This window comes from Dysidea avara, chromosome 9 (genome assembly GCF_963678975.1).
Source record: "Dysidea avara chromosome 9, odDysAvar1.4, whole genome shotgun sequence".
Classification (NCBI taxonomy): domain Eukaryota; kingdom Metazoa; phylum Porifera; class Demospongiae; order Dictyoceratida; family Dysideidae; genus Dysidea; species Dysidea avara.
The window spans coordinates 17,493,977-17,516,388 of record NC_089280.1 but is presented as its reverse complement, the minus strand read 5'-3'; the positions used below and the strand labels follow the sequence as shown (position 1 = coordinate 17,516,388).

General features: G+C 37.8%; 4 protein-coding genes and 1 long non-coding RNA gene across 5 annotated transcripts; 2 read left to right on the top strand and 3 right to left on the bottom strand.

Moving 5' to 3' along the window:
* The first annotated feature begins 1,050 nt into the window (after window positions 1-1,050).
* LOC136266158 (uncharacterized) lies at window positions 1,051-1,941 on the top strand. Its single transcript, XM_066061147.1, has 4 exons — window positions 1,051-1,234; window positions 1,281-1,434; window positions 1,484-1,531; window positions 1,586-1,941. The coding sequence occupies exons 1-4, from the start codon at window positions 1,081-1,083 to the stop codon at window positions 1,896-1,898; spliced, it is 669 nt and encodes a 222-aa protein (XP_065917219.1). The 5' UTR covers window positions 1,051-1,080; the 3' UTR covers window positions 1,899-1,941.
* LOC136266157 (phospholipase A-2-activating protein-like) lies at window positions 1,931-10,358 on the bottom strand. The gene is made up of 30 exons (XM_066061145.1): window positions 10,045-10,358; window positions 9,763-9,822; window positions 9,437-9,524; window positions 9,122-9,228; window positions 8,370-8,505; window positions 7,997-8,071; window positions 7,866-7,942; window positions 7,665-7,755; window positions 7,544-7,607; window positions 7,214-7,242; window positions 7,098-7,165; window positions 6,955-7,010; window positions 6,869-6,898; window positions 6,695-6,757; window positions 6,563-6,641; window positions 6,104-6,171; window positions 5,975-6,056; window positions 5,712-5,759; window positions 5,620-5,651; window positions 5,238-5,273; window positions 5,097-5,183; window positions 5,005-5,044; window positions 4,851-4,955; window positions 3,419-3,527; window positions 3,259-3,364; window positions 3,134-3,210; window positions 3,012-3,081; window positions 2,897-2,962; window positions 2,751-2,843; window positions 1,931-2,072 (listed from the first exon to the last, which is right to left on the bottom strand). Exons 1-30 carry the CDS (start codon window positions 10,280-10,282, stop codon window positions 2,019-2,021), a joined length of 2,334 nt encoding a protein of 777 aa, XP_065917217.1. The 5' UTR covers window positions 10,283-10,358; the 3' UTR covers window positions 1,931-2,018.
* A 291-nt stretch (window positions 10,359-10,649) lies between these two features.
* On the top strand, window positions 10,650-12,268 carry LOC136266639 (uncharacterized). Its single transcript, XR_010706204.1, has 3 exons — window positions 10,650-10,847; window positions 10,916-11,370; window positions 12,254-12,268. It is a non-coding gene; the product is annotated as an uncharacterized lncRNA (long non-coding RNA).
* On the bottom strand, window positions 11,384-14,741 carry LOC136266638 (N(4)-(Beta-N-acetylglucosaminyl)-L-asparaginase-like). Its single transcript, XM_066061635.1, has 8 exons — window positions 13,974-14,741; window positions 13,782-13,920; window positions 13,524-13,732; window positions 13,106-13,144; window positions 12,963-13,051; window positions 11,928-11,943; window positions 11,708-11,874; window positions 11,384-11,585 (listed from the first exon to the last, which is right to left on the bottom strand). Exons 1-8 carry the CDS (start codon window positions 14,080-14,082, stop codon window positions 11,454-11,456), a joined length of 900 nt encoding a protein of 299 aa, XP_065917707.1. The 5' UTR covers window positions 14,083-14,741; the 3' UTR covers window positions 11,384-11,453.
* Window positions 14,742-16,165: 1,424 nt separating this feature from the next.
* LOC136267529 (tripartite motif-containing protein 2-like) lies at window positions 16,166-17,755 on the bottom strand. The gene has a single exon (XM_066062695.1). The coding sequence runs from the start codon at window positions 17,753-17,755 to the stop codon at window positions 16,166-16,168; it is 1,590 nt and encodes a 529-aa protein (XP_065918767.1).
* Between the last annotated feature and the right edge of the window lie 4,657 nt (window positions 17,756-22,412).

Here is a 22,412-nt window from a genome sequence, read left to right as displayed (position 1 = left end):
TAGTGCTGTTTGTAGGAATATTAGCTGTTCTGTTGAGATGTAGCTTGTCACAAAGTTGTCCCTATGGCTGTACTTGTACAGTAAATGAATCTAGTGGTGGAACAGATGTTGAATGTTCAGGAAACCTAAACAGTCACCTGTGAGTATTATAAACTTATGGGATGATAACGTAGTAATATTCTGGTGTATATATAGGGAATTCCATTTGGTGAGCCCTAAAGTGAAATCAATAAGAATAACAGACTATAATCTACTACAGTATTTGTAAGTAATAACACATTCTATAGTTCTAGTATGACTTGGTTTATTAAATTAGGGATCTTAGGGACCAGAACATTACAGACATATCAAAAGTACAAGTCAGTGATGGCTCCGTCAATCACCTGTAAGTTGACTAATTGTGTGAGTGCATGTGAGTGTTGCTAAATTAAGATGGCACAATTGATGCTTAAGTATTTATTTTACAGAGAATTGTCATTCAACCATATTCCAACTGCTGCCCTTAGCCAGTTCAATAGTCTCAGCAGGCTTATGAGCATGTAAGTGCGATACACTGCATTTTAAACAAACCTGTCGTTACATTGTTTTTTTATATTTAGTAATCTAAGCAATAACAACATGGTGAGGTTTGATACATCAAATGTACAAGGACTCAGTCAGCTTCTGGAAATGTATGTTCACTATCACAGATGAAATACGTGTACATGGCATTTAATAAATACAGAAATCTTGAACAAAACAACCTGACTGACGTGTTGCTAGATACAGTACTCTATACAAGAATGAATTTTCCATATTTGAAGATGTAAGGAATGAAAACATGTAAACATACTGTATTAGCACTTTCTTTATTACATAGCATACTGTTTAACAACCCACTGTACTGCTCATGTACTGCCACTGGAAATGCACTAGTGTTATTTGCAGCAGAAGATACACCATGTACTACACTGGAAGGACAGAGAAGCACATTAGATGAAAGTTGCAATTTTAACACTGGTCAGTGTTAAACAGTTTTCCCTGAAATACATCCTGTGTGAATTAGGTGGCAATACTAATGATGGACATTTTTCTACAAATATGGGCAGTAGCAGTTCAACTGCACACCCTCTTGATGACTTCACTACACCACCAATCCCTGTACAAAACGTTTCACATTCAAGTAGCTCCCAATCTAGCAGTACAAGAATTTTGCCATTGCTACCAACACAGACTACCACTTCAACTGTTAAAGGTACACAATGTTGTGTCTACAGCTGCTTTTGAGCATTCTTTCTTAGTTGTACTTCAGCCTACAAGCACTCGGCAAGAGAGTAGTCACCATGTTACTGACAGTGTTACTGTGATAGTAGGGGTATCCGTGACCGCACTCATTACTGTTCTCTTCTTCATACTGTGTGCATTGATCGCTGTTGTGTGCAGGCTAAAGAGAAGGTATATAGATTTTTACAAATGAAAAACCTTTTAGAATGTTTCCCAGTAGGTTTGAACCACTAGAAACTGATGAAGGAGATTCGGCAGTCAGCTATTTGTAAGGAAGCATTTATTAATAAATTTGTATGACTCTTAATTCATTCCATTAAAGGAGTCCAGTTAAAACACAGGTAAGTTTAAGAGGTCAACACTACATCACTGAGTCAACAATGAGGTTGTCACAACTTGTTCAACCTGAGCCGTACTACGAAGAGCTTGATCCAGTTATCAATGGGTTGGGTCCAGCACCTCTGCCGCCACAACCAGCACCAGTGACCACCACCACTGAACATGTGGTTGTCCCTTATCACGTATCAGAGATTCAAGTTAGCTCCGAGGTCCAACTCACCTCTGAAGACCAGAGTACAGCTGAAGATGATGTCTGTCCACCTGTACCTAACCAGTACTTGGACATACACCCCTAACTGTTGCATTGCCTCTGTCCCATTGTCTAGTGTTGTGTGACAATTGTTTATGATAGGATTATATAAATACTGATGAATTGAAATAAATTTAGCACATATACAGCTGATTGTCATACATGATCATGTTGTTAATCTTTCCATCTCTTTTACAACACTACGAGCACATTCCACAAGCTATAAAAAGAGCAAAAGTTATACATATACTGTTTTTACACAATTACTGATCATGCAGGTCTACTATAAAAATTGATGTATTACGCATGAAAAAGTCTCTACCAATATACTACATGTGATAATACTTGTGTAGAAGATTGTTAATCACATACAAGGCACTGTAGAAAAATAGATTTTTTGACGTACACCCGTACCATATAAGAAATACATAAGTTACAACAGAGTGCATATTTGAGCCCCTAAGGGGTAATTACCAGGGATTTGGCATAGCAAAAAGTCTGTAAATTCTACATAACAAATGAGGAGTCCAGGGGTCTATAACACCAATGCAGTTGTACACAACCTGGGATGTCATTTGAATAGCTGTTGTAGAAAAGGAGATGGTAAGCAACTCCCTTGAGATGAGTTATAACCTACAACACATGGTGTTTACACTAAGGTGACTTAGACACTTTTATAATTAGACCTGTGCTTTGTAATCACACAGGATTCCTGCACAGTACAGTGGCTACTCATTTGATCACTTCATTACAGTGACAAGGTCAAATACAGGTAAAGCATTCATCAATAAGACCACCTCATTGTTGAGGCCAATATTATTATTTTGTCCCAATGGTTGCCCTATTAACACAGTTTCACTGTACACCTTTAGAGGTGCGTCAGATCACACCTTCTTACCTTAACATGACCACTTGTACTAGTAAGAGACTTAATGGTAGTGACAACATCAGGAGCACATAACACTTGCCGTGCAGTTGGACTAGACTGGACCTGGAAATGTAACATTTATACATAGACACAAACTACAATCCATCTTTACAAACCAGAATCCCGATTCCAATTAGTACACGACATTTAGCTTCTTTATCAAAACTTGATGACTGTATCACCTGTAACATATTGTAGGTAAATACTCCATGTAAAGGTAGTGGTATTTACTCTATTTGTATTGATGGCTAGACTAGTATGGACTGTTTCTGATGCATTCTTAGAATAACAATGGCAGTAGCTGTATGAATATGGAACATAGCGGCATAAATCTCAACTTTACAATGTCTTACTTAAGTAACACAGTTCCTAGAGCAATTTGACACGTTCGGTTGTCACTGCTATAAATGGGCTCCATTTTGGCATTAATCTGTGAAAGAGTAATTGTGGTTTATGTGCGACATCATTTTGAACGTACCCAATCAAAATTCTTCATCATAAGCTCCTCGCCAAGCTTAGTAACAAAGAGGTTAGCAAACATACGAAGTACGGCCATTTGGTTTTTGCTTTGAGCTCCAGGGCCACTAAAACAAACACAGAAATAGTTTAACACCATGCAACAAAAATTTTTTATTTACCATAAAAAGTTTTCCATTGTATGTAAGAATTGTTGAGCAGCTAATTCATCTGATACAAGACACCTGCTACCGGTTGACTTGAGGACTACTAACCGAACAACATCCAACCCTGTGAAATGTAAGAAATTAATTAAACTGCATTTATACTAAGCAAGAGTTCATCTCTTAATATTATGTACTCTTGCTACGAGTATAACGAAAATTTACATTAGGGATCACAGATAAAAAAAGTAATGAAACAACTACACCTGCAGCTATACATTTTAATTCCTAATTCAGTCTGTCAATAGCTATGACTGGAGTACGTCAACTAGCAGAGCTGCAGGTGTAGATGACCTCCCTTGTTTCGTTGTCTTTTTTATCTGTGATCCCTACTCTAATGTAAAATTTCTAATTATTCCATACACTTGTTTGTTTACTTTTTTGCAGCAACATAATTCATTAACACCACATCAAAGCAAAGATGTACAACTGAACGCATGCCCGAATTATCAATGAATGCAGTCACCATTTCGCTTCTTTTTCAGCTATGCTCTACCCGTTATACCTTTGTTTTCCTTTGTGTTCCACTTCTTTCTCCGCTACCGTGTAAGTGTTGATTTGCAAAAACTTGTAACATTGTTTTAGTGCTATATTTTTCGTAGTATGACTGGATTGATTGTAGAGGAGTTTCTTGTACTGATCTTCGCTTGAAACACTGTATAACGAGTAGAACTAAAGTGAATGGTCATTTCGAAATTGATAAACAGGGTGTTCATTCAACCATAATTTCCGTCTTGTACTGTTCTTAGCTGTAGGCCCATGATGTGTGTATTGTAGCTGCTGGTAAAAGGTATGTCGTGGGCTGAAGCGAGTGAAGAAATCAAGCCCGTAGCCTTATCCATAGTCGGGTTACGCTTGGCTGGAGGCATCAGTCAGTCAGTCACTCAGTTAGCAGAAAATTCAGTTAAATTTTTTAAAAAGGGTTTGGGGTTGCTTTGAAGACATTTATGGGCTTGGTTTTGCCTAACCAAGCTGTCATGAAGGAAAAGTGAGGCTGGCATTTTGGGTAATAAAGCCCAACCCTGCTATAGACATTTTGCAACCTAAGGCGTGGTCTGGCAAAAGTTGCTATGGCTTCAGATTTCTGGGAAAAAGTGAAGGCAAAAGTAATGAGCATTCCATTGTGAAAACCTTCCCTTAACAGAATTAGTCCCCATGGCACAAGTATGTTATGTACTTTTACCACTTCGTAATACCAATAGCCTATCTTTCAGTACGATTCCTTCGCAATAGCATTTAAAAAATTTTCCTAGCATAGAGCGCATAAGTTTTTTACCCCCCAAAAATGGAATCTTACTGTATGCAAGTGATCTTATAGAGTGCCATGCCTTAGATCGCAACACATGATATATCATATTGAAACTGTTGCTTGAAAGAGAACAGTTCTTACCTGGAAAACAATATTCTGCAGGCCACGACAGAAGCTTGTTGATGATAGCTTGATGTGATGGGGACATTGCATCCCAGTGAGGGAGTAGAATGTCTTTACACAATCCTTTAAACACAAATGATAGCTAACTATCTACTCAACATTTAACAAGTACCAGAAAGACAAGACATCTCAGCACCACTGAGTTGGTAGATCTGGAAAGATCATAAGCTGAAAAAATGTATATCTGTATAGCTAACTATCTACCTGATCAATGGTCTCATTAAACTCCCTCAGTTTCTGGACAACTTTCTCATGGTAATCATCTGGACTAACAAACGTTTTATAGGAGTCCTGTTTAAGATAGAGGTGTACAACACTCCATGAGTAGTGGCTGTACTAACTCACCATTGGAAAATAAGGATTGCCAGCTGACGTATTTTGCTACAATACAAATACAGAATAGTAACCCATAAAATTTAACGTGGACACTGTTTATGTCATAAAAACAACTCCATAGTTAAAATAATGCTGAGGCTTACATATATTTTGAAATGAAACCAGACAGTTTTCTGTAACTGAATATTTTACAGAAGCAAATGTACATACTGTATCTTATACTTACAATACATACATACATGTTAAAAGCAAAACTTGCTAAAGGCTTATTATGCATAAATGTAGTTCGAAAATAAAAACATGCCTCTTAACAGTTACTTTTGTAACTTTCAATGTCACAGTGAATGGTGTTCACACATGTACAGTACAAACAGTGAAAGATGCTACAAACCTGAGGTGGTGGTGGTTGATATGAGGTGGTGGCTAAAAGTAGACAACAAAAGTAACATCATTATCATGAACACAGACATCAAATAAGGATACCTGGTGGAGGAGGAGGTCCACTACTGTCCGGGATGTAACGTGATGGACCTGATAACAACAATGATGATGCATTATACCACTGAGGACCATGATAGTCAATAAAACGTTTCACTTAAAATAACAAATGCACATATGTACATGTACTTCTTTGCATACACCAATTTAGGCCAAGCAATGAACAGCTTTCTCACAGCAAGAAAGAAACAAAACATTAATTTTCTAGTACTCACACATGTAGGAGTCACATTTTGTAAGATCCTTACCAGTTAAAGGATCTGATCCAGCTACAACAGGCTGGGTGGGTGCTACTGTCCCTCCTGCATTCTTTATGATAAAGTGTGCTACCTATCAGAATTTATAGCCAACTGGTCATCACATATAGAGGTCCTAACCTGGTCCAAATAGCCTTGAGGTAACATGTTGTCATCTAGGAACTTGTGTGCCGTCACCCATGGGTCATCTACGCAAACACACGACAGAATAAATTTCAATACAATGGAGTCTCCTTAAAAGGATTCCCTGAATAAAGGACACTGTATACTGAACTTCCACTCTTTGCAGTCCCTAAAACTTCTACCAATAGAAATTTAGCTCTGAAAAAGGTTCTTATATAAGTAGCTATCCCCAAGATCAGTTGGTCTCAAAATGTCCATTATAAAGAGGTTACATAAGACAAAACATTGAATTGTCTACAGCTGCACTTAGTCAAACCATTACTAAATCTTATCAAGAGTTCAAATTACAATGTTATGAACTCTTGATCTCATGCACATTAAATTTCTCACAACATGAATATCACGATACACACAAAATGTTCATATTATAGCATCACTATTAAATATGTGGCTCACCAGTTTGGTTGTAAGGTAACTTGAGTGTCTTCATGTGATCATCACACTCAATTTGTATATCAAACACATAGTCATACTCCTAATACAATAATAAGGAGTAACTATATGATAGTCACTCATCTTGAATGATACCTTTCCTTGATACACAGGTCGCTGGGTCTGACTTGGGGGTGCTTGGCCCAGAGCATCTCCTATCTGTTGTACAAGAAATTGTTTTGTGTATGTGTGTACGCGCGTGTGTGTTGTGTGTGTGCATGTTCATTTGTATCATGCACTGTGTCAATTTGTGCTGCACTAGTGCCACACCTTATCCCATCGGCTTTCAGCATTATTCCACTAATACACAACAAAATTTTATGACATTACAAACAAGCATGAACACAATAGCCTACCTGGTACACTTCTGCTTTGCCCTTCACCCTTACCAACTTAGTCTCACCAGGTTTACCTGAGCAACAACAAAAAGGAATACTACTGCATGACAAAATATATGTACTGTAGCAAGTTAACACTGCACTATAGTATGCATACATACCTGGGCTTGCTAATACCTCTTCTCCAGGTAACTTACTAACATCAATTGCATCATACCCAGCTGCTTTTCTGAGTAGTGTACAGATAACGTGTTGACTAAGATAACGTGTGACTTACTGTTGTTCTTCAACTTCTTGTTGAAAGGTCTGATAGAATTAATATGTAGGTTAATAAGATAACAATATACCAAATCAATTTTATGCATCATGGATGCAGCAGGTCAGAATTATTAAGAATGCTAAGATGATTACAGACTACTGTATATTGTGCAAGTAGTCAGGGTAAAGCAACAGGGGGAACTTCACAATATTTCAGAGGAGGCTTAGCATGTACACTTGTAAAATGCTGAAATACTCTAATAGAGCAGTCATGTTCTCCTATAAACGCTGCCACAAAAAATGTTCTGACCTGCCGGATTAATTGTGACATATAAAATTAACTACTTACTGCAAGTTTTTCTGCTGATGCTTGTCTTGTCTGGTCAGATGAGAATACACGAGCCTTGTAGTCACTGACAATACAATTAATGAAGAGATTCATTTTATATGTACCAACAGCATGCACACACCTTGAGCCAACCACAAAATCACCATTCTCCAAATAGTGAACACTCCACACTGACTGTGCTGGTAACAGAATTGTTTGATCACATGATCCATCTAGGAAAGTGAATTACACACATATAAGAAATTGTATAGTGGAAAGATGTGTAACAGTATGATAGTGACCACACTTCACTGTACACAAGTCAATATACTGTAAGTATTACTTTTCCAAACTCTAACAGTCCTGTCTTCACCACAGGACAGAAACTGGGAGCCACCACTGGCTGGAAACACTGAGATGCTATCCATAAACAGATACTTGTAATAGTCAGGTGATGGTGTTTAGGTGACTTACGAGTAGACATATGCTTCATGCATGCCATACACCTGCAAACATGCAGCAGTGTGGATGCTCCACAGACGAACAGTACTGAATATATTAAGAATATATGCATACATAAACATGCATATAGCAAAAAAAAATTACTATATTTATGATAAACACATACATATGCACACCCAATACTATAAGAAAGAACTGAAAACTTTCTACTTAATCAGCTTTGATCAATGTTAGTATACACTTGACAGTGGACTATGTATAATTGACTAAATAACCAAACATGTTGGTGTACTGCTTTGCCAAATTTGTCACAGCTTCCTATTGCACTGAAGATGGGTGCACAGTAAAGAAAATGAACAGAAGAAAACAACAACATATCACTTACCAATCATTAGCAATAGACACAAATTGCTCTGACGAGAACACCTTAAGGTCTCTGACAACATCTTCATGACCACGATACTCCTGGACACATGACAATGAACTCAACTGCCATAACTTGATCAGTTTATCAGCACCACCTAATACGATGTATACAATATGGGTTAACTAATCATGGTGTGAATGATTAATAAATCTATAATAAAAAAATCATTATACTCGACACACATACCATATTTACTTGGTTAAACGCCACAGCTACTATTAGCCTAAGCTCTGAAATTGATGCGGCTACTATTCAAGGGCAGCTACTACTCCAGGGCGGCGTTTATTGTACTTGAGAACTTATTACATGCGGCTACTATTTAATCCAAGCCAAATTCGAAATACTTTGCCATGTGTTTAGCGAATTATCTTCTGCACCTACAGTGTGATTTATGGTAACCTGTGCCATACAGCACAAACTTATTCAAGGGCGTGTATTAAAACAATTGACGAAGGTGTAACGATGGAAGATATTGTCACTTATGAATGTTTCATTGAATTTTTTGTTAGAGGACATCATGTTTATAAAGCCATATGGAATCCTGTTATACGTGAAACTTGATTAATAGCCGTGGCGTTGATTCAAGGGTGGCGTTTATTCAAGGGCGGCGTCTATACTCACAATTGAAACATTCATTGTGGCCACTATTCAAATGCAGCGACTATTTGAGGTGCAGCGTTTAACCAAGTAAATACGGTATATGTATTCACCTGTTAGTACAAATGATGGTTCTGGTCCAGGAACTCCATACACTATGTAAGCAGCTGGTGAGTGACATTTTGTATGTCTTCGAAGATCATCCCAAACTCTTAGGGTACTACAGCATAAAATATCATATCTTACCATGTGTGATGTATAGTGTAGAGTGTGTGTACATGTGCGTGTCATTGTGTGTGTATGTAGCGTATGCACATGTGTGTAAATATATAATGTAGTACGTGTGCACACATGCATGTGTGTGAGTCAGCATGATATGCAAATAGTTGATCTTTCCTTTCACAAACAGTTATCACACTATCACTCACCAATCCCAAGATACAGATATCAATAAACCAGCAAAATATGTTATTGATGAAACATATTTCTCGTGACCTTGCAACACATCAACAGGCTCTATAGGAGTAAACACAATTATAAGTCAAAATGAACGTGCCATATAGAGTTCTTGCAGTACTATATGTGTACTTATCTAAAGTGTTTTAAAAAAATAGTATTAGTTGTTTTTGGTGCTCAAAGCCAATCACAAATGTCAGGGAAATGATTGTTCTTGAGAATGAATTAAGATTGGCTATAAAATTATAACCAATATGCATGTGCTTAATTGCAAGGATGTGGAAATCATGTAACATACCATCAGCATCTAAATCATGAACTAATACTTTGGCATCCTGTCCACCAGTGACAATGAAACCTGTGTGTACAGAATCTGTAGTTATCTGCCTCCCAATCACTCATGTGTGTGTGTACAGAATCTGTAGTTATCTGCCTCCCAATCACTCATGTGTGTGTGCACACAAACTATGCATGAACACAGACACTACACTTATACATTGCCAGACCATTTCCTCTGAATTTAAGTGGGATTCTCCCACCCACACAATAAAAAATATTCTAGCATGCACATACATCTCACTTTTATTCCTGCCAGCTAATTCGTCAGCAGGGAGAATGGTTATGGCTGTAACTGGTCCAGTGTGCCCAGTTAGGGTTTTTACAACGCTGTATTCTAATGTTTCCGTCTGTTGCCATACCCGAGCAGTCCCATCTCGCGAAGCAGTAATAATGGCTTCATTGCCTCCCAATTTGTACGAACTAACCACTCTAACGTCATTAGTGTGCCCAGTTAACTCTGTGGACAATTTGTAACTCATCTTTCCTGGTGCACTTTAGTTAGCTTTAATAGACGATATGCACACTCTATTACTCGAACGAAAAATGATCAATTAAGCGTAGACGGCGCAAAACTCGACAGTAACTTAAAAGCGGAAGTCCCATACAAAAGTATGGGAAGCAAATGCGGCTCGAGCAATAACTCACCACTCGAGCTAAGGACAGGCCATCTCGCTTGCCATACACTTCTTTCCGTGCAAAAGAAGTGTATGGCAAGCGAGATGGCCTGTCCTTAGCTCGAGTGGTGAGTTATTGCTCGAGCCGCATTTGCTTCCCATACTTTTGTATGGGACTTTCGCTTTTAAGTTAGCGTCGAGTTTTGCGCCGTCTACGCTTAATTGATCATTTTTCGTTCGAGTAATAGAGTGTGCATATCGTCTATTAGAACACAAGCGTGCAATCGCGAGCAAATGAAACGCACCAAGAAGCCGAAGGTACCTGGTCCCAGTGCAGGAGATGACGCTGCAGCTGAATTGTGGGAGTCACGAATGGGAATAGTTAGAACGTTTGTAATGTTCGCGGCTGTAGTTGCTTCAATACGCATAGGTGAGTCAATATAAAACGTGTTTAAAGCATTTAATGCGGCAAATACATTTGTATTTTCGTGTATTTAGGCCCTTTCTTGTGGAGATCTTTCGCAGGAACAACGTAGCAAGCAAATAGCTGGATAATTTATAAAATTTGTTCAACAATTGACTTATAATTCATTGATTATTTATGTTTTTCTTTGTCCGTTCCTAAAATGTCTTCATGTAACTCCTGGAGGTCAAATTTTTTTTCTTGTAATATTTTCTGTAAATGATATAAAAATGTAACTAATTAAGATAAGTATTTGAAATACCTGTAAGCATGCTTGATATTTCGTGAATAATGATCCGCAGGCTTCTTCGTGGGTGACTTCAGCACGTCTTCCTGGTAAGAAGTATTCTTTAAACCATGCGTTGAAACAATCATCGTATTGCTTTTTCAGTGGAGTGCATTCGCTATCAATACTGTTCATTTTAAATGAAATGCCACAATCGAATGTTATTCTCGTCTCGTGAACTAGCGCAGTAGCTTAAGCCTTAAGGTACAGTGCAAGATTCAATTGCATGGATTGTTAATTGTAAAAATATATTTACACAATTCGTTATGATTATTTACACATTGTATTTACAAGTATTGTTGTATTTGAATAGTAGGAGTCTTGCCTAATTGCCATACTGAATAAGGAAACCCGTTGTACACTTTTTTATTGCGTACATCTATCCATTCTTTTAATAAGCTGGAAGCACCCACTTCACCCTATAGAAGGAAAATAATATAGCATGTGCTTCACAGCAAACTTATGTCACACTTGCACAGCCAGACTGCATGGGTTGTAGAAAGAAAGCAATTCGGTTATGCTAGAAGCATTGTTGACTTACTTTCATGTTTAAAGCAATGACAGCAGCTTCAAAAGGTGCTCCGTGTCTTTCTTTCATCTCTGTGACAACCTTGTCACAGGCATCTTGTACACCAGCTCCTTCTCTCATCAACCTGACAATGTGGTAACTAGGACAATATCTCATCATTATGTCACCGTCTCCTGTCACTATGGACACACCACCTCACACACACTATGTCATCATTATTAATATGGCGTACCAGCAGCTGCACCAGCCTGTGGGTACACACTACAGGTAAAGAGCATTGTTGCTTTACATAAATTAGCTGCTAAATTAAACTATTGAAGCAAGCTAGCCATGCCAAGCTAGTGTCAAAATGTGTTAGCCATTATCAATCACACAACAAATTTAGTAGCCGCCACATTTAGCACACATGTCCCAAATGTAGTGTTTGAGCAATTACTTTTTGAAAGTAACTCGTTACATACTACTTGCAACTGAACTGTTTATTTACAGTTACATATATTACCCATATAATAAAGTAACTATAATAATATTACATATTATATTACTTTGTGTCCACAGCCTTAAGCTGTCACATGTGAAACTACCACCTTATCACGTGACATGATTGCGATGTTGGACAAAGTGCAAATCTAGTAAGAAGCTGGTGAATAAGCTTCATTCAGTAGGCTTCATTACTTCGTTGTGGCAAGGCATTACTCAGTGGATTACTAACAAGATTAGTAACTTCATTACTTTTAGTAAAAGTATTATGTAATATCACACTCATTACAATAACTTTATTAGTTACATTTGTAAGTATAGTAACTTGAGTTATATTACCAGTTTTTATAGTGTATTTCATTATAGTACTTTGTTACCACAAAAGTAATAATTATTACGTAACGTGTTACCCCCAACACTGCAAATGTACTACACTAATATGGTCCCACAAAAAATTATGGCCCAGTGCAGTGAAACCTGGTCACTGTATGGTGAGGACACCTGTCTAAGCTGGCCATTATTAATCCCCCAATTGTGTCATTTGTGTACTAGATCTAATGCAGCCATTTACTTTATAAAGAAATTTTGGCTCAAGGATGAGCAGAATACACAGATTTCACCATACTATTTATTAATCGGGTTTCATTGAATTAAATTTCATGGGATCTTGTGTAAGTGTTACGTCTACATACCACATAGGCCATGAAACAATATCCACTGTCCCTTAAAACATTACATGTGTATATATGGTGTACATACAGGGAATCCACAACTCCACACACGTTACCATGTTATCGGCATACAGACCACACCCTGGTAGTGGGGAATCCCCAACTCGTCCTGGGGTTTTGAATGGTGGACCAGATGTAGACACACCTAGTGAACAAATCTAATAAAAGTATACATGTTACAACACTTATAATGACTCACCAGCAGTTACATTTCCCATCTTGTCCAAGCAAAGAACAGCTAAAGATAAAAACAGCAGTAAAGATGTTAACATATTTACAGACACATTGGGACCAACTAAATGTGTCCCGATTATAAAGTCAAGTCTGTGAAAGCTTACAGAGTATTAAACAACTGTGAGCACAAATATTTAAAACCAGCAGACTCATGCAGAGTTCTTTGCCAATCCCTGAATATGTTGTCCCTTGGATTTTCACCATATGGTAGACACTACTGCATGACATATCTACAAAAAGGGTGACTAGATCCTCTCCCCTACCACACACAAGATAAACTCTTGATGAGGGCCTGGGCCCATGAGCTCGAGATTAAACATGTAAATGTAGTGTGGCATGTTGTATATGGGTTGAGTGTGCACATGTGGTGTAGTTTGACACACCTAACGTATCATGAACTACTTGGTCCACAGACTGTGAGGATAGTTTATACTTCTCATATGCCATTCTGGTCTCTTCAGTCATCAAACTGTCATTTGGTTCTGCTACAAACCCCATGTCATGGGCAAATTTACAAGCACCACTTCCAACAATCATCGAATGCTTAGATTTCTCCATTACACATCTGGCCACTGATATTGGCTTAGAGTAGCTACAAACAGTTCTTGTATATACACGCACACGTGTTGTTATTTCTGTACCCTTCAAGCGTACACACTGATCCGAAGTGAAGATTTTCACCATCCATCACAGCAGCGTCTAGTTGCACTGTACCTTCTGCGTTTGGGTAGGACCCTCTTCCTACTAAATACACACCAGTACTGGGGTCTTCCTCGATAACTAAAAGTGGTATTAAACGAATATGACAGATTTCCACAACGAAGAGTACTTACCATTAACTCCTTGTATTAGTGAATCTAAAGATGTGTGGTTGCTTTGTATTTGGTCAGCACACGAGTTAATAGCTGCCAAACTGAATGTCCACGTCCCAATACAAGCCATGGCTGAATCTAAACCCACAATCGGTTATTACAAAATTGCAACTGCAGTGTGATAGTAAATAGAGTTGGGGTATATAGTTACTTCAGACAGCTATAATTTTCTGAAGTTTCCAACAAGTATATTTATATTCAGGCAATTAAAATTAGAGTCGCCGTCGGATTTGCAAAGGTATCAAAAGCTCACTAAGTTCAAAATACTCTAATAGAGCACTCAACCACCCTAATAGAACACTCATATTTTGTATTTCTTAAAAACTGTAAGTGGTTACTTATTAACATATAAATCCCAGAGAGTTAAAACCTGACTAGGATTTTTTCCTGCCCTGACTCTGACCCGGGCTGCCCCAGAATGGCATCCAGCTGATGTCCTTCAAACTTCATTGCTCCACCTCATTACTCTTTGTACTGTTCCTGACACTGTACCAGCAGAAGCAAGCACAAGCAGCTTAACATAATATTATACTTATTAATCTAGTCATGTAGCTTAAAGATTTTTGATGAAACTTGTTCACCAGATTTCAATCTAAGAACAAGTCTGGGGAGCATGCCCCATGTATGCAACAGAAATTTGGACTCGAAACATCTCACCAAATTCCTGGAGCCACCCTTTATCTGAGTAACTTAGTTACTTAAATTAAAGTAGCTGAGTTACACTATACTAGTTAGTTAGCTATACACTCAACTGTCGGACCATGCTTGTTTGTTAATTTTTGTGTACTAAATTTGCAGATATGCCCTTATCAAAGAAAGACGAGCACTTAACGTACGTAATATGTATGCTTCTATTCAGTTAGCTAGCTTGTTTCAACATCATAATTGTTCTCATGCAGAATCGTGAAGGACAATACAGACTGTGTCTACTTATATGTGAATGTAACATGTATGCATGGTGCAAAAATTGAAAAGTATTCTGACTTTTAAAGCATGATTACTAGTCTATCATGACTATATACCCAACTCAGTTACTTTTTCAGATATACAGTTATATTCCTAGTTACAAAGTACTAGTTGCAGGTGATGTAACAAGTTATATTACAGTGAAATCTCACTTAGCGGCCACCTCTTTAATAAGACCACCTCGTTATAGTGGTCACCTCTAAAAGGTCCCAAACATAGCTAAGCAGTGCTTTATGACCTCATTAATAAGGCCATCTTGTTATTAAGGTCAAATTTTTTGGTTCCAGATGTGGCCCTAATAATGAAGTTTCACTGTAGTAATATAGTTACACAATTTCTCAAATAAAAGACCAGTGCATGCATTTGTGAGCTAAAAATGAATTTCTTCTTCTTGATCTTTGCAGCGCAGTGCTATATATTTTACCAAATATCCCAAAATAGACGTTTTCTACCTCGATCATTTTCTACGGCAAAATCCAAAAGGCATAAAGCATCATGTGGCTTCTTGAGTACATGAACTTCTTCTATACATATTTGCGCCCAGTTAACATATAAAAAGCCATATACCATACGAGGGTGAGGGTACAAGGTGCATGAACAGTCACTGACCTGTACTATTTTATCTTGTCTTAACATTACACCATGTACCTTGCCATGAACAGGTTGCATATTTAAATTGATTTCATTTTTGTATGCCGGCCACACCCCAACTATCTAAGCCTTAACTATAATTTATATCGCCCAAATGTTCAGTCAACTGACTCATCTAATACAGTGATTTCTAGTAAGTACCTGAGCCAGGTTTCTTCACTGCATAAAGGACACAGATTGATAGACAAGCCATTTAATTTCCAAACTAGCTAAGATTGTGAGCTACGCAGACATATGGAATTGTGATTTCAAACACTATTGGCAGCTGGATATCTACAATATTATTTTTATGAAAAAAAATGTGCACAAGTATTATCTTGACATGTCCAGCATGTTAGCTTTAGGAAGCCATTTTTGGGAACTATATTCAAGTAGCCATGCAGCACGTCTAGTAGCTGTAGTTCCCAAACACATTATGGAAAAGTTATAAAGTACACCCTCAGCATGTGTTTGGGAACTACAACTACTAGAGGCTTCTTGAACCAGTATAGCATAATAGTAATTAGCACAATTGTAGCTATACAAAATGCGTAACACTAGTTTAGCTCAAAGTCTATTTCAAGGAAGATACTATCATCTTTTAGGTACTGAATTGTCTCAGTGGCTCTTCCATCAAAAACAATGTCCACTGAACATATATCATCAAAATAGTTTACAAGTTCACCATCTTGTACCTTTTGAGAGCACCCAACATGACAATCACAAGAGCTCAATTTGTGTTCACTGTTGTTAATTTGGTTCAACAACGTTATCCTAAAGTTTTGTTTAAGTATCATTGGCGAACATAACTGATCATCATAAGGGCCCTTCATGACATTCATGTGCAATGTTAAAGAAGGTAAAATACTTGAGACAACATATTTTGCAGATAAATGTATTTTGCATCCCTTGTAATGGGTGTAGAATGAACCTACGGTCAGTTCAGATACAAAGGTGTTTCTCCACCTTTGCAAATAATCTGGCACCCGCATTATTACTGGAACCACTTGGTCCCCTGATAGAGTCTTTGCTGCAGAATATTTGATATAATTCATCCAAATTTCATTATTCATCAGCAAGACATCCTTTAATATACCATTCTTCTGTTCCAATTTAGTTTCTAATTTGGTGATATTCTTCTCAGCAGCAGTATCAATCTCAGTGATCTTCATTTGGAATTTGGTCTCCAGTTGGGATAGAACCTCATCAGTATTTGCAGCTAATGTGGTGTGCTCCTTTTCAGCTTTTGTAAGATTATGACAAGCAATAGCTAGTTGTTGCTTTGTAGTGTTTAGTTCTCTTTGTGTGTTAGCAAGTTTCTGAGCAAGCTCATCTATGATCTTATTTGCCTCCTGTTGACTAGCTATAGCTTCATTCATTCTATTTGTTGCATTCTTATGAATAGATAACTCTTTCTGGACAAGTTTAACCTCTTTTTTACTAATTTGAATATCATCTTTTAATAATAAATTGTGATTAAAAGATTCATTCACCTGAACTTGCAAATAAACAAGCAAGGCTATCAAAGTGATTAGAATGCACCACTGCATTAGATGAGTGTGACATAAATTTGTTGTCTGGTGAATGACTTCAAACTTTCTATTAATTGCCATAACATCCCTTTCTATATATCCAAGTCTGTCATTCAATTCATCCTTACCTTTTGAAATTTGAGTTTGTGAACCTTCATGCTGCTGACAGTCAACTTTACGATATATACACTCATCTTCAATGTGACCAGTCAGATGTTGTCGTTGTACACACATTCCACAATCATTAGGACATGCCACATCTTCAAATTGACAACCGTCACTGTTTTTAATGTGGCTTGCAATTTTGTTCACTTCATCCTGCCATTGACATCCCTTCTCCTTGTTAGTACAGATCACATGAAGACTTCTGATAGCTCGGTCAGCTTGTTGGTGAGCATTTGTAACAAACTGTATATTACGACAAATTGGACAGGCATCAGAAATGCTGGTGGCTCTCTTTGCACCCTCAAGACAAGACTTACAAAATGTATGACCACAACATACACTAAGATAAGGCTCTCTACTGGGGTAGTGACAGATGTTACATATCAACCAATCCGGTGGTGCTGCCACGAACTGGTACTCGTACCCGCCCCCGAGTGGAACTGCTGCCATTGTCAGAACCAACTGCTGTTGTTAATGTGGTGATAGCTAATAGGTGATCACTTCTTGACGATAGTGTAACACTGTTCACTCAAACAAGGCGATCACGTGAGAGTAATTTGACACGATCACTTGAGATAACGCTGCTTCTTGCTGCCGGCTGCTACTGTTCTTGATCGATACGTTCTTCAGCCTGTAGCTATAGGGTTACTATACATCGTAAAAAACTGACAAACTAGTGAACGTCACTACTAATCTCGATACTACATAAATCTCTCAGTCTCCCACAACAGTTAGCTATGGGTTTCAAAGGAAACCCCTTTTGGGTTGGCTCACTTCACAGGCTGCTTCAGAACACCTGTCCAGCCAGGCGTGGTTCTATGGGGTTTCACCAGTTTCCGGAAGCCAGTCAGCTTTTTTAATAAACGAAAAGATCCTGAGGCATTATGGCTTATGCCCAGAAGATGGCATAGACTTGTTGAACAAAGTTATTAATTAAGGTTGTTTTGTAGTTAAGGTAGCTAGTTTTGTAGTTAAAGTACTTAGTTTGGTAGTTAAGCTAGTTAGAATTTTGTATTTAATATATTTAATTTTACTTAATTGTGGTTTACACTTTTCGCTGTCAAAAGATCGATGTGGCTAGTCTCGCGTGGCCAGACTTCGGAGTAGGCGCTTATAATCTCTAATCGATAAGCGCCGTGACGAAGAAAAAGCGGTCTGGCCACGCGAGACTACGATATGGCTACTCTGAGAACGGTCAATGACAGAGATGCCAACCTCTCAACAATTTTAGGAGTGAGACCTCAAACACTAGAGCAGCTCATGTATTTTCGACCTCCATGAGTGTTCGGACGCGATATTTCCTAGAAGAACAATGAGAGCCGATCATTTATGGCACTATTATGAAGACCTATCACTATAACCTCCATGTATAAAATTTGAAAGGATTTAGTTATATCGTGTGGCTGCAGTGACCTTCGAAAGCCACTGTCCAAAAAAATGGATGCTCGGACAAAGTAACGTTCGTTCGGACTCCTCCATCTCTACCCTTCCCATGCAACTTATATGCTATTGTGTGGTAGTGATTGGTAGAGCTATCCTTGAGCTATCCCGTGATATAAGCAGATTAGATTTTATCAGCTACAGTTGCAGCTATCGCCTTTTTCCGAGACGTGGTAACTTGACGAATCGTCGGACACAAAATTGCAATTATAATTCCGGACACAGCAACTTATTGCGATTACTTTGGCATTTTTTGAGTTTAAGTATAGTACTAGCTAAGAAACATTTGAAAACAGCTATTTAGGCACCTGTGTAGAGTGATTTTTTATCAATTCGAGATGGAAATAGTAGCTACCTCATTTAGCTACAATACATTAGGTCTAGAATAGCTACATAACATTGCTCAAACTTAATAATTTTATATATTTGAACTTACTTGAGACAAGGGAGGTAATAAATAAACCACAACAATACACAGGAGGTCACCACTGCTTTATAGCCTTAGTGACTGTTCTATTAGAGTATATTAAATGCTATATTAATTAAACTTCGTTAATTGCATCCATAGTATAATTTTATGCATATGCAGACTATCTAAAGGTGAATTAGTGCGAAAACCAGTTTAAAATCTGCGTTAAATTAATATACTCTAATAGAACAGTCACTAAGGCGATAAAGCAGTGGCGACCTTCTGTGCATTGTTGTGGTTTATTTCTTACCTCCCTTGTCTCAAGTAAGTTCAAATATATAAATTATTCTAAGTTTGAGCATTTTTATGTAGCTATTCTAGGCCTAATGTATTGTAGCTAAATGAGGTAGCTACTATTTCCATCTCGAATTGATAAAAAATCACTCTACACAGGTGCCTAAATAGCTGTTTTCAAATGTTTCTTAGCTAGTACTATACTTAAACTCAAAAAATGCCAAAGTAATCGCAATAAGTTGCTGTGTCCGGAATTATAATTGCAATTTTGTGTCCGACGATTCGTCAAGTTACCACGTCTCGGAAAAAGGCGATAGCTGCAACTGTAGCTGATAAAATCTAATCTGCTTATATCACGGGATAGCTCAAGGATAGCTCTACCAATCACTACCACACAATAGCATATAAGTTGCATGGGAAGGGTAGAGATGGAGGAGTCCGAACGAACGTTACTTTGTCCGAGCATCCATTTTTTTGGACAGTGGCTTTCGAAGGTCACTGCATGCAGCCACACGATATAACCAAATCCTTTCAAATTTTATACATGGAGGTTATAGTGATAGGTCTTCATAATAGTGCCATAAATGACTGATCGGCTCTCATTGCTCTTCTAGGAAATATCGCGTCCGAAAACTCATGGGGGTCGAAAATACATGAGCTGCTCTACCAGCAATGTGGACTAGACTCAAGTGCAGCTGGATTTTTGGTAGTGAAGACCAAAAAAAAAAAAAAAAGGTCGCTGCATACTCAAAAGTACATAAATAAGCACAGGGCTGTCCAATTTTAAGCACAAGGCTAACAGATCAGACGTGAGAACTAAGCTGAAAGTGAGAAACAGAGGGTTAGGCGTGAGATTACTAGCCAAAGAGTGAGACTCACGCCTAATGCGTGAGAGTTGGCATGTCTGTTGTCAATGAAGTCTGATGCCAAAATTCGTAATCTAGGGCTAAGTAGTGACTAAATCGATCACTTTTATGTACAATTTAATCCTATGCAACCAAAATTGCTTCCGAGTGTATAGGCGCCTCTAAAATAATTATCGCTAGTTTATTGACTTCCTGTAGCTAAGTAAGGCGGTCACTTTTCTGCTTGGGGTCACCATGCAGTACTCCTAACTGATACCATCACTTTTTCTCAATTGCAGCAAAACTTCACCTCCAAAATTTTAAATTTCTTTTAAATTTCTAATTAATGCCATTCGTTTAGTAGGTTAATAGTTTGATACTAGTTTTTATATCAGTAGTTAAAGGCTTCCAAAACTACGTGAAGGACAAGTGCTATAAAGAAGCAAAGAGTTGATAAGCAGAAACATCAGTGGTGGGCTATAGCTAGGCTAAATAAAAGCTAATCCGGCACTTGCATGTAAGGCCGGATTCGGTAGACAGCTAGGTAGATCTATGTATTCTAGACATTGATATCCAACTAGCACTTGGAAGAAGGCTAAAGTCCCACTATATTTTACACAGAGCTTTTAACTAAGTTCCCCAGCCCTACAAGAATATGGACAGCATTGATCTGTTAACCAAACTGGAACATGGTTTAATAGCCAGATTACATAATACTACCACACTTCAGTAGATAGAATGTAAGTATTAGTGCCCTTTCTTAAATTCTAGTCAAGACACCATTGTATTTCTACATTGTAGAAGTTCAAGAGGTGCTCAGAAAGTGATGACATTAATGATAATCAGTACTGAGATCAAAAACTGAGGTGTATCTAGTTTTAAACATCAAGTTTAATTGAATTTCAAGCATTATAGCTGTGCCCCCAGATCCCTGCACCTGAGTCTTGCTACAGAAAACCCCCTTTAAAATATCCTAAAGAAAGGGGTGCAGGGATTTCCTGGGGTAAAGGAAACTCCTTCTGAAATTTGAACTTGTAGGCTTGCAGCAAGAACACCAGACTTAGTCTTATGTGCAATAGTGTATCTCATCTTTTAAAATTAAAGTCAATTGGTATTGCTGGAAATCTATGGCTATGGTTCTGATACTATTTATTGCACCGAAAGCAATGCGTTAAGATAAACAACATGCAAATATTCAGATTTTCTTCCAATGTTATCTGGTGTTCCTCAGGGAAGTGTGCTAGGTCCTCTTTTGTTCCTCATTTATATAAATGATCTTCCTCAACAAGTCCTTTCTTCTATATTAGTATTATTTACCAACAATACTGAATGTTATATGACTATTGCAAATATTACAGATTCTATTCAACTGCAAGAAGATCTAAACTTACTTAATATTTGGAGTGTTGACACAAACTTCTATCAAAGATATTCCATATGAGTTTTAAGACACAATTTTACTACATCATACTCTATTGGATCCAGTACCATTTCTATAGAACTGATACACACAGAAACTTAGGAATAAAGATTTCCTTTAACTTCTCGTGGGAAGCTCACTACAATAATATTCTCAGCAAAGCCTATACAAAATGTTAGGTCTACTGTGCCGATCTTTCTCTTCAAACATCAAAATTAGAAGCAAAGAAACACCTCTTCATTAGTCCAGTATGGTCAATGAGACAATGTCTGACCAGCCATAAACCATAATATTATTTAAAAGGAACCAAGCTAGCATATAATATCCATAAATCATAAGTTTAGGGGGCATCTCCAAACTGATTTTGGTACCCTTAACATCATAATGATGTTAAGGGGGGAGGGGTTCAGTCCATGACGTCATTAAAGCGACTTTAGTGTAAACAGCTAGGAGTAGTGAAAGTGATTAAGCAGCAATACTGTTTGTAGACTAAGTTTTCAATTAAAGAATATAATGTTTTGTGCTTCTATTGTCAGTACATTATTTTTATAGTGTGATACTAAGGAGGGGGGGGTGGGGGGGTTTAAAGTTAGCATCATTATGACACTAAGTGTACCAAAATCAGTTTGGAGATGCCCCCCCTGGTAAATTTTAATGTACATACTCTGTCAGCAGCTGGCCCCAGTCCCCTGTAAAAAT

Coding starts and splice junctions, on each gene's coding strand:
- LOC136266158 (XM_066061147.1), top strand. CDS start 1,081: ATGGGCAGTAGCAGTTCAACTGCACACCCTCTTGATGACTTCACTACA. Junction 1,235..1,280: donor TACCACTTCAACTGTTAAAG/GTACACAATGTT, acceptor ATTCTTTCTTAG/TTGTACTTCAGCCTACAAGC. Junction 1,532..1,585: donor GATTCGGCAGTCAGCTATTT/GTAAGGAAGCAT, acceptor ATTCCATTAAAG/GAGTCCAGTTAAAACACAGG.
- LOC136266157 (XM_066061145.1), bottom strand. CDS start 10,282: ATGAGTTACAAATTGTCCACAGAGTTAACTGGGCACACTAATGACGTT. Junction 4,956..5,004: donor TGAGATGTCTTGTCTTTCTG/GTACTTGTTAAA, acceptor TTGTGTTTAAAG/GATTGTGTAAAGACATTCTA. Junction 2,844..2,896: donor TAATTGGAATCGGGATTCTG/GTTTGTAAAGAT, acceptor TTACATTTCCAG/GTCCAGTCTAGTCCAACTGC.
- LOC136266638 (XM_066061635.1), bottom strand. CDS start 14,082: ATGGCTTGTATTGGGACGTGGACATTCAGTTTGGCAGCTATTAACTCG. Junction 13,733..13,781: donor TCAGTGTGTACGCTTGAAGG/GTACAGAAATAA, acceptor AACTGTTTGTAG/CTACTCTAAGCCAATATCAG. Junction 13,052..13,105: donor GATGGGAAATGTAACTGCTG/GTGAGTCATTAT, acceptor TTTGTTCACTAG/GTGTGTCTACATCTGGTCCA.
- LOC136267529 (XM_066062695.1), bottom strand. CDS start 17,755: ATGGCAGCAGTTCCACTCGGGGGCGGGTACGAGTACCAGTTCGTGGCA.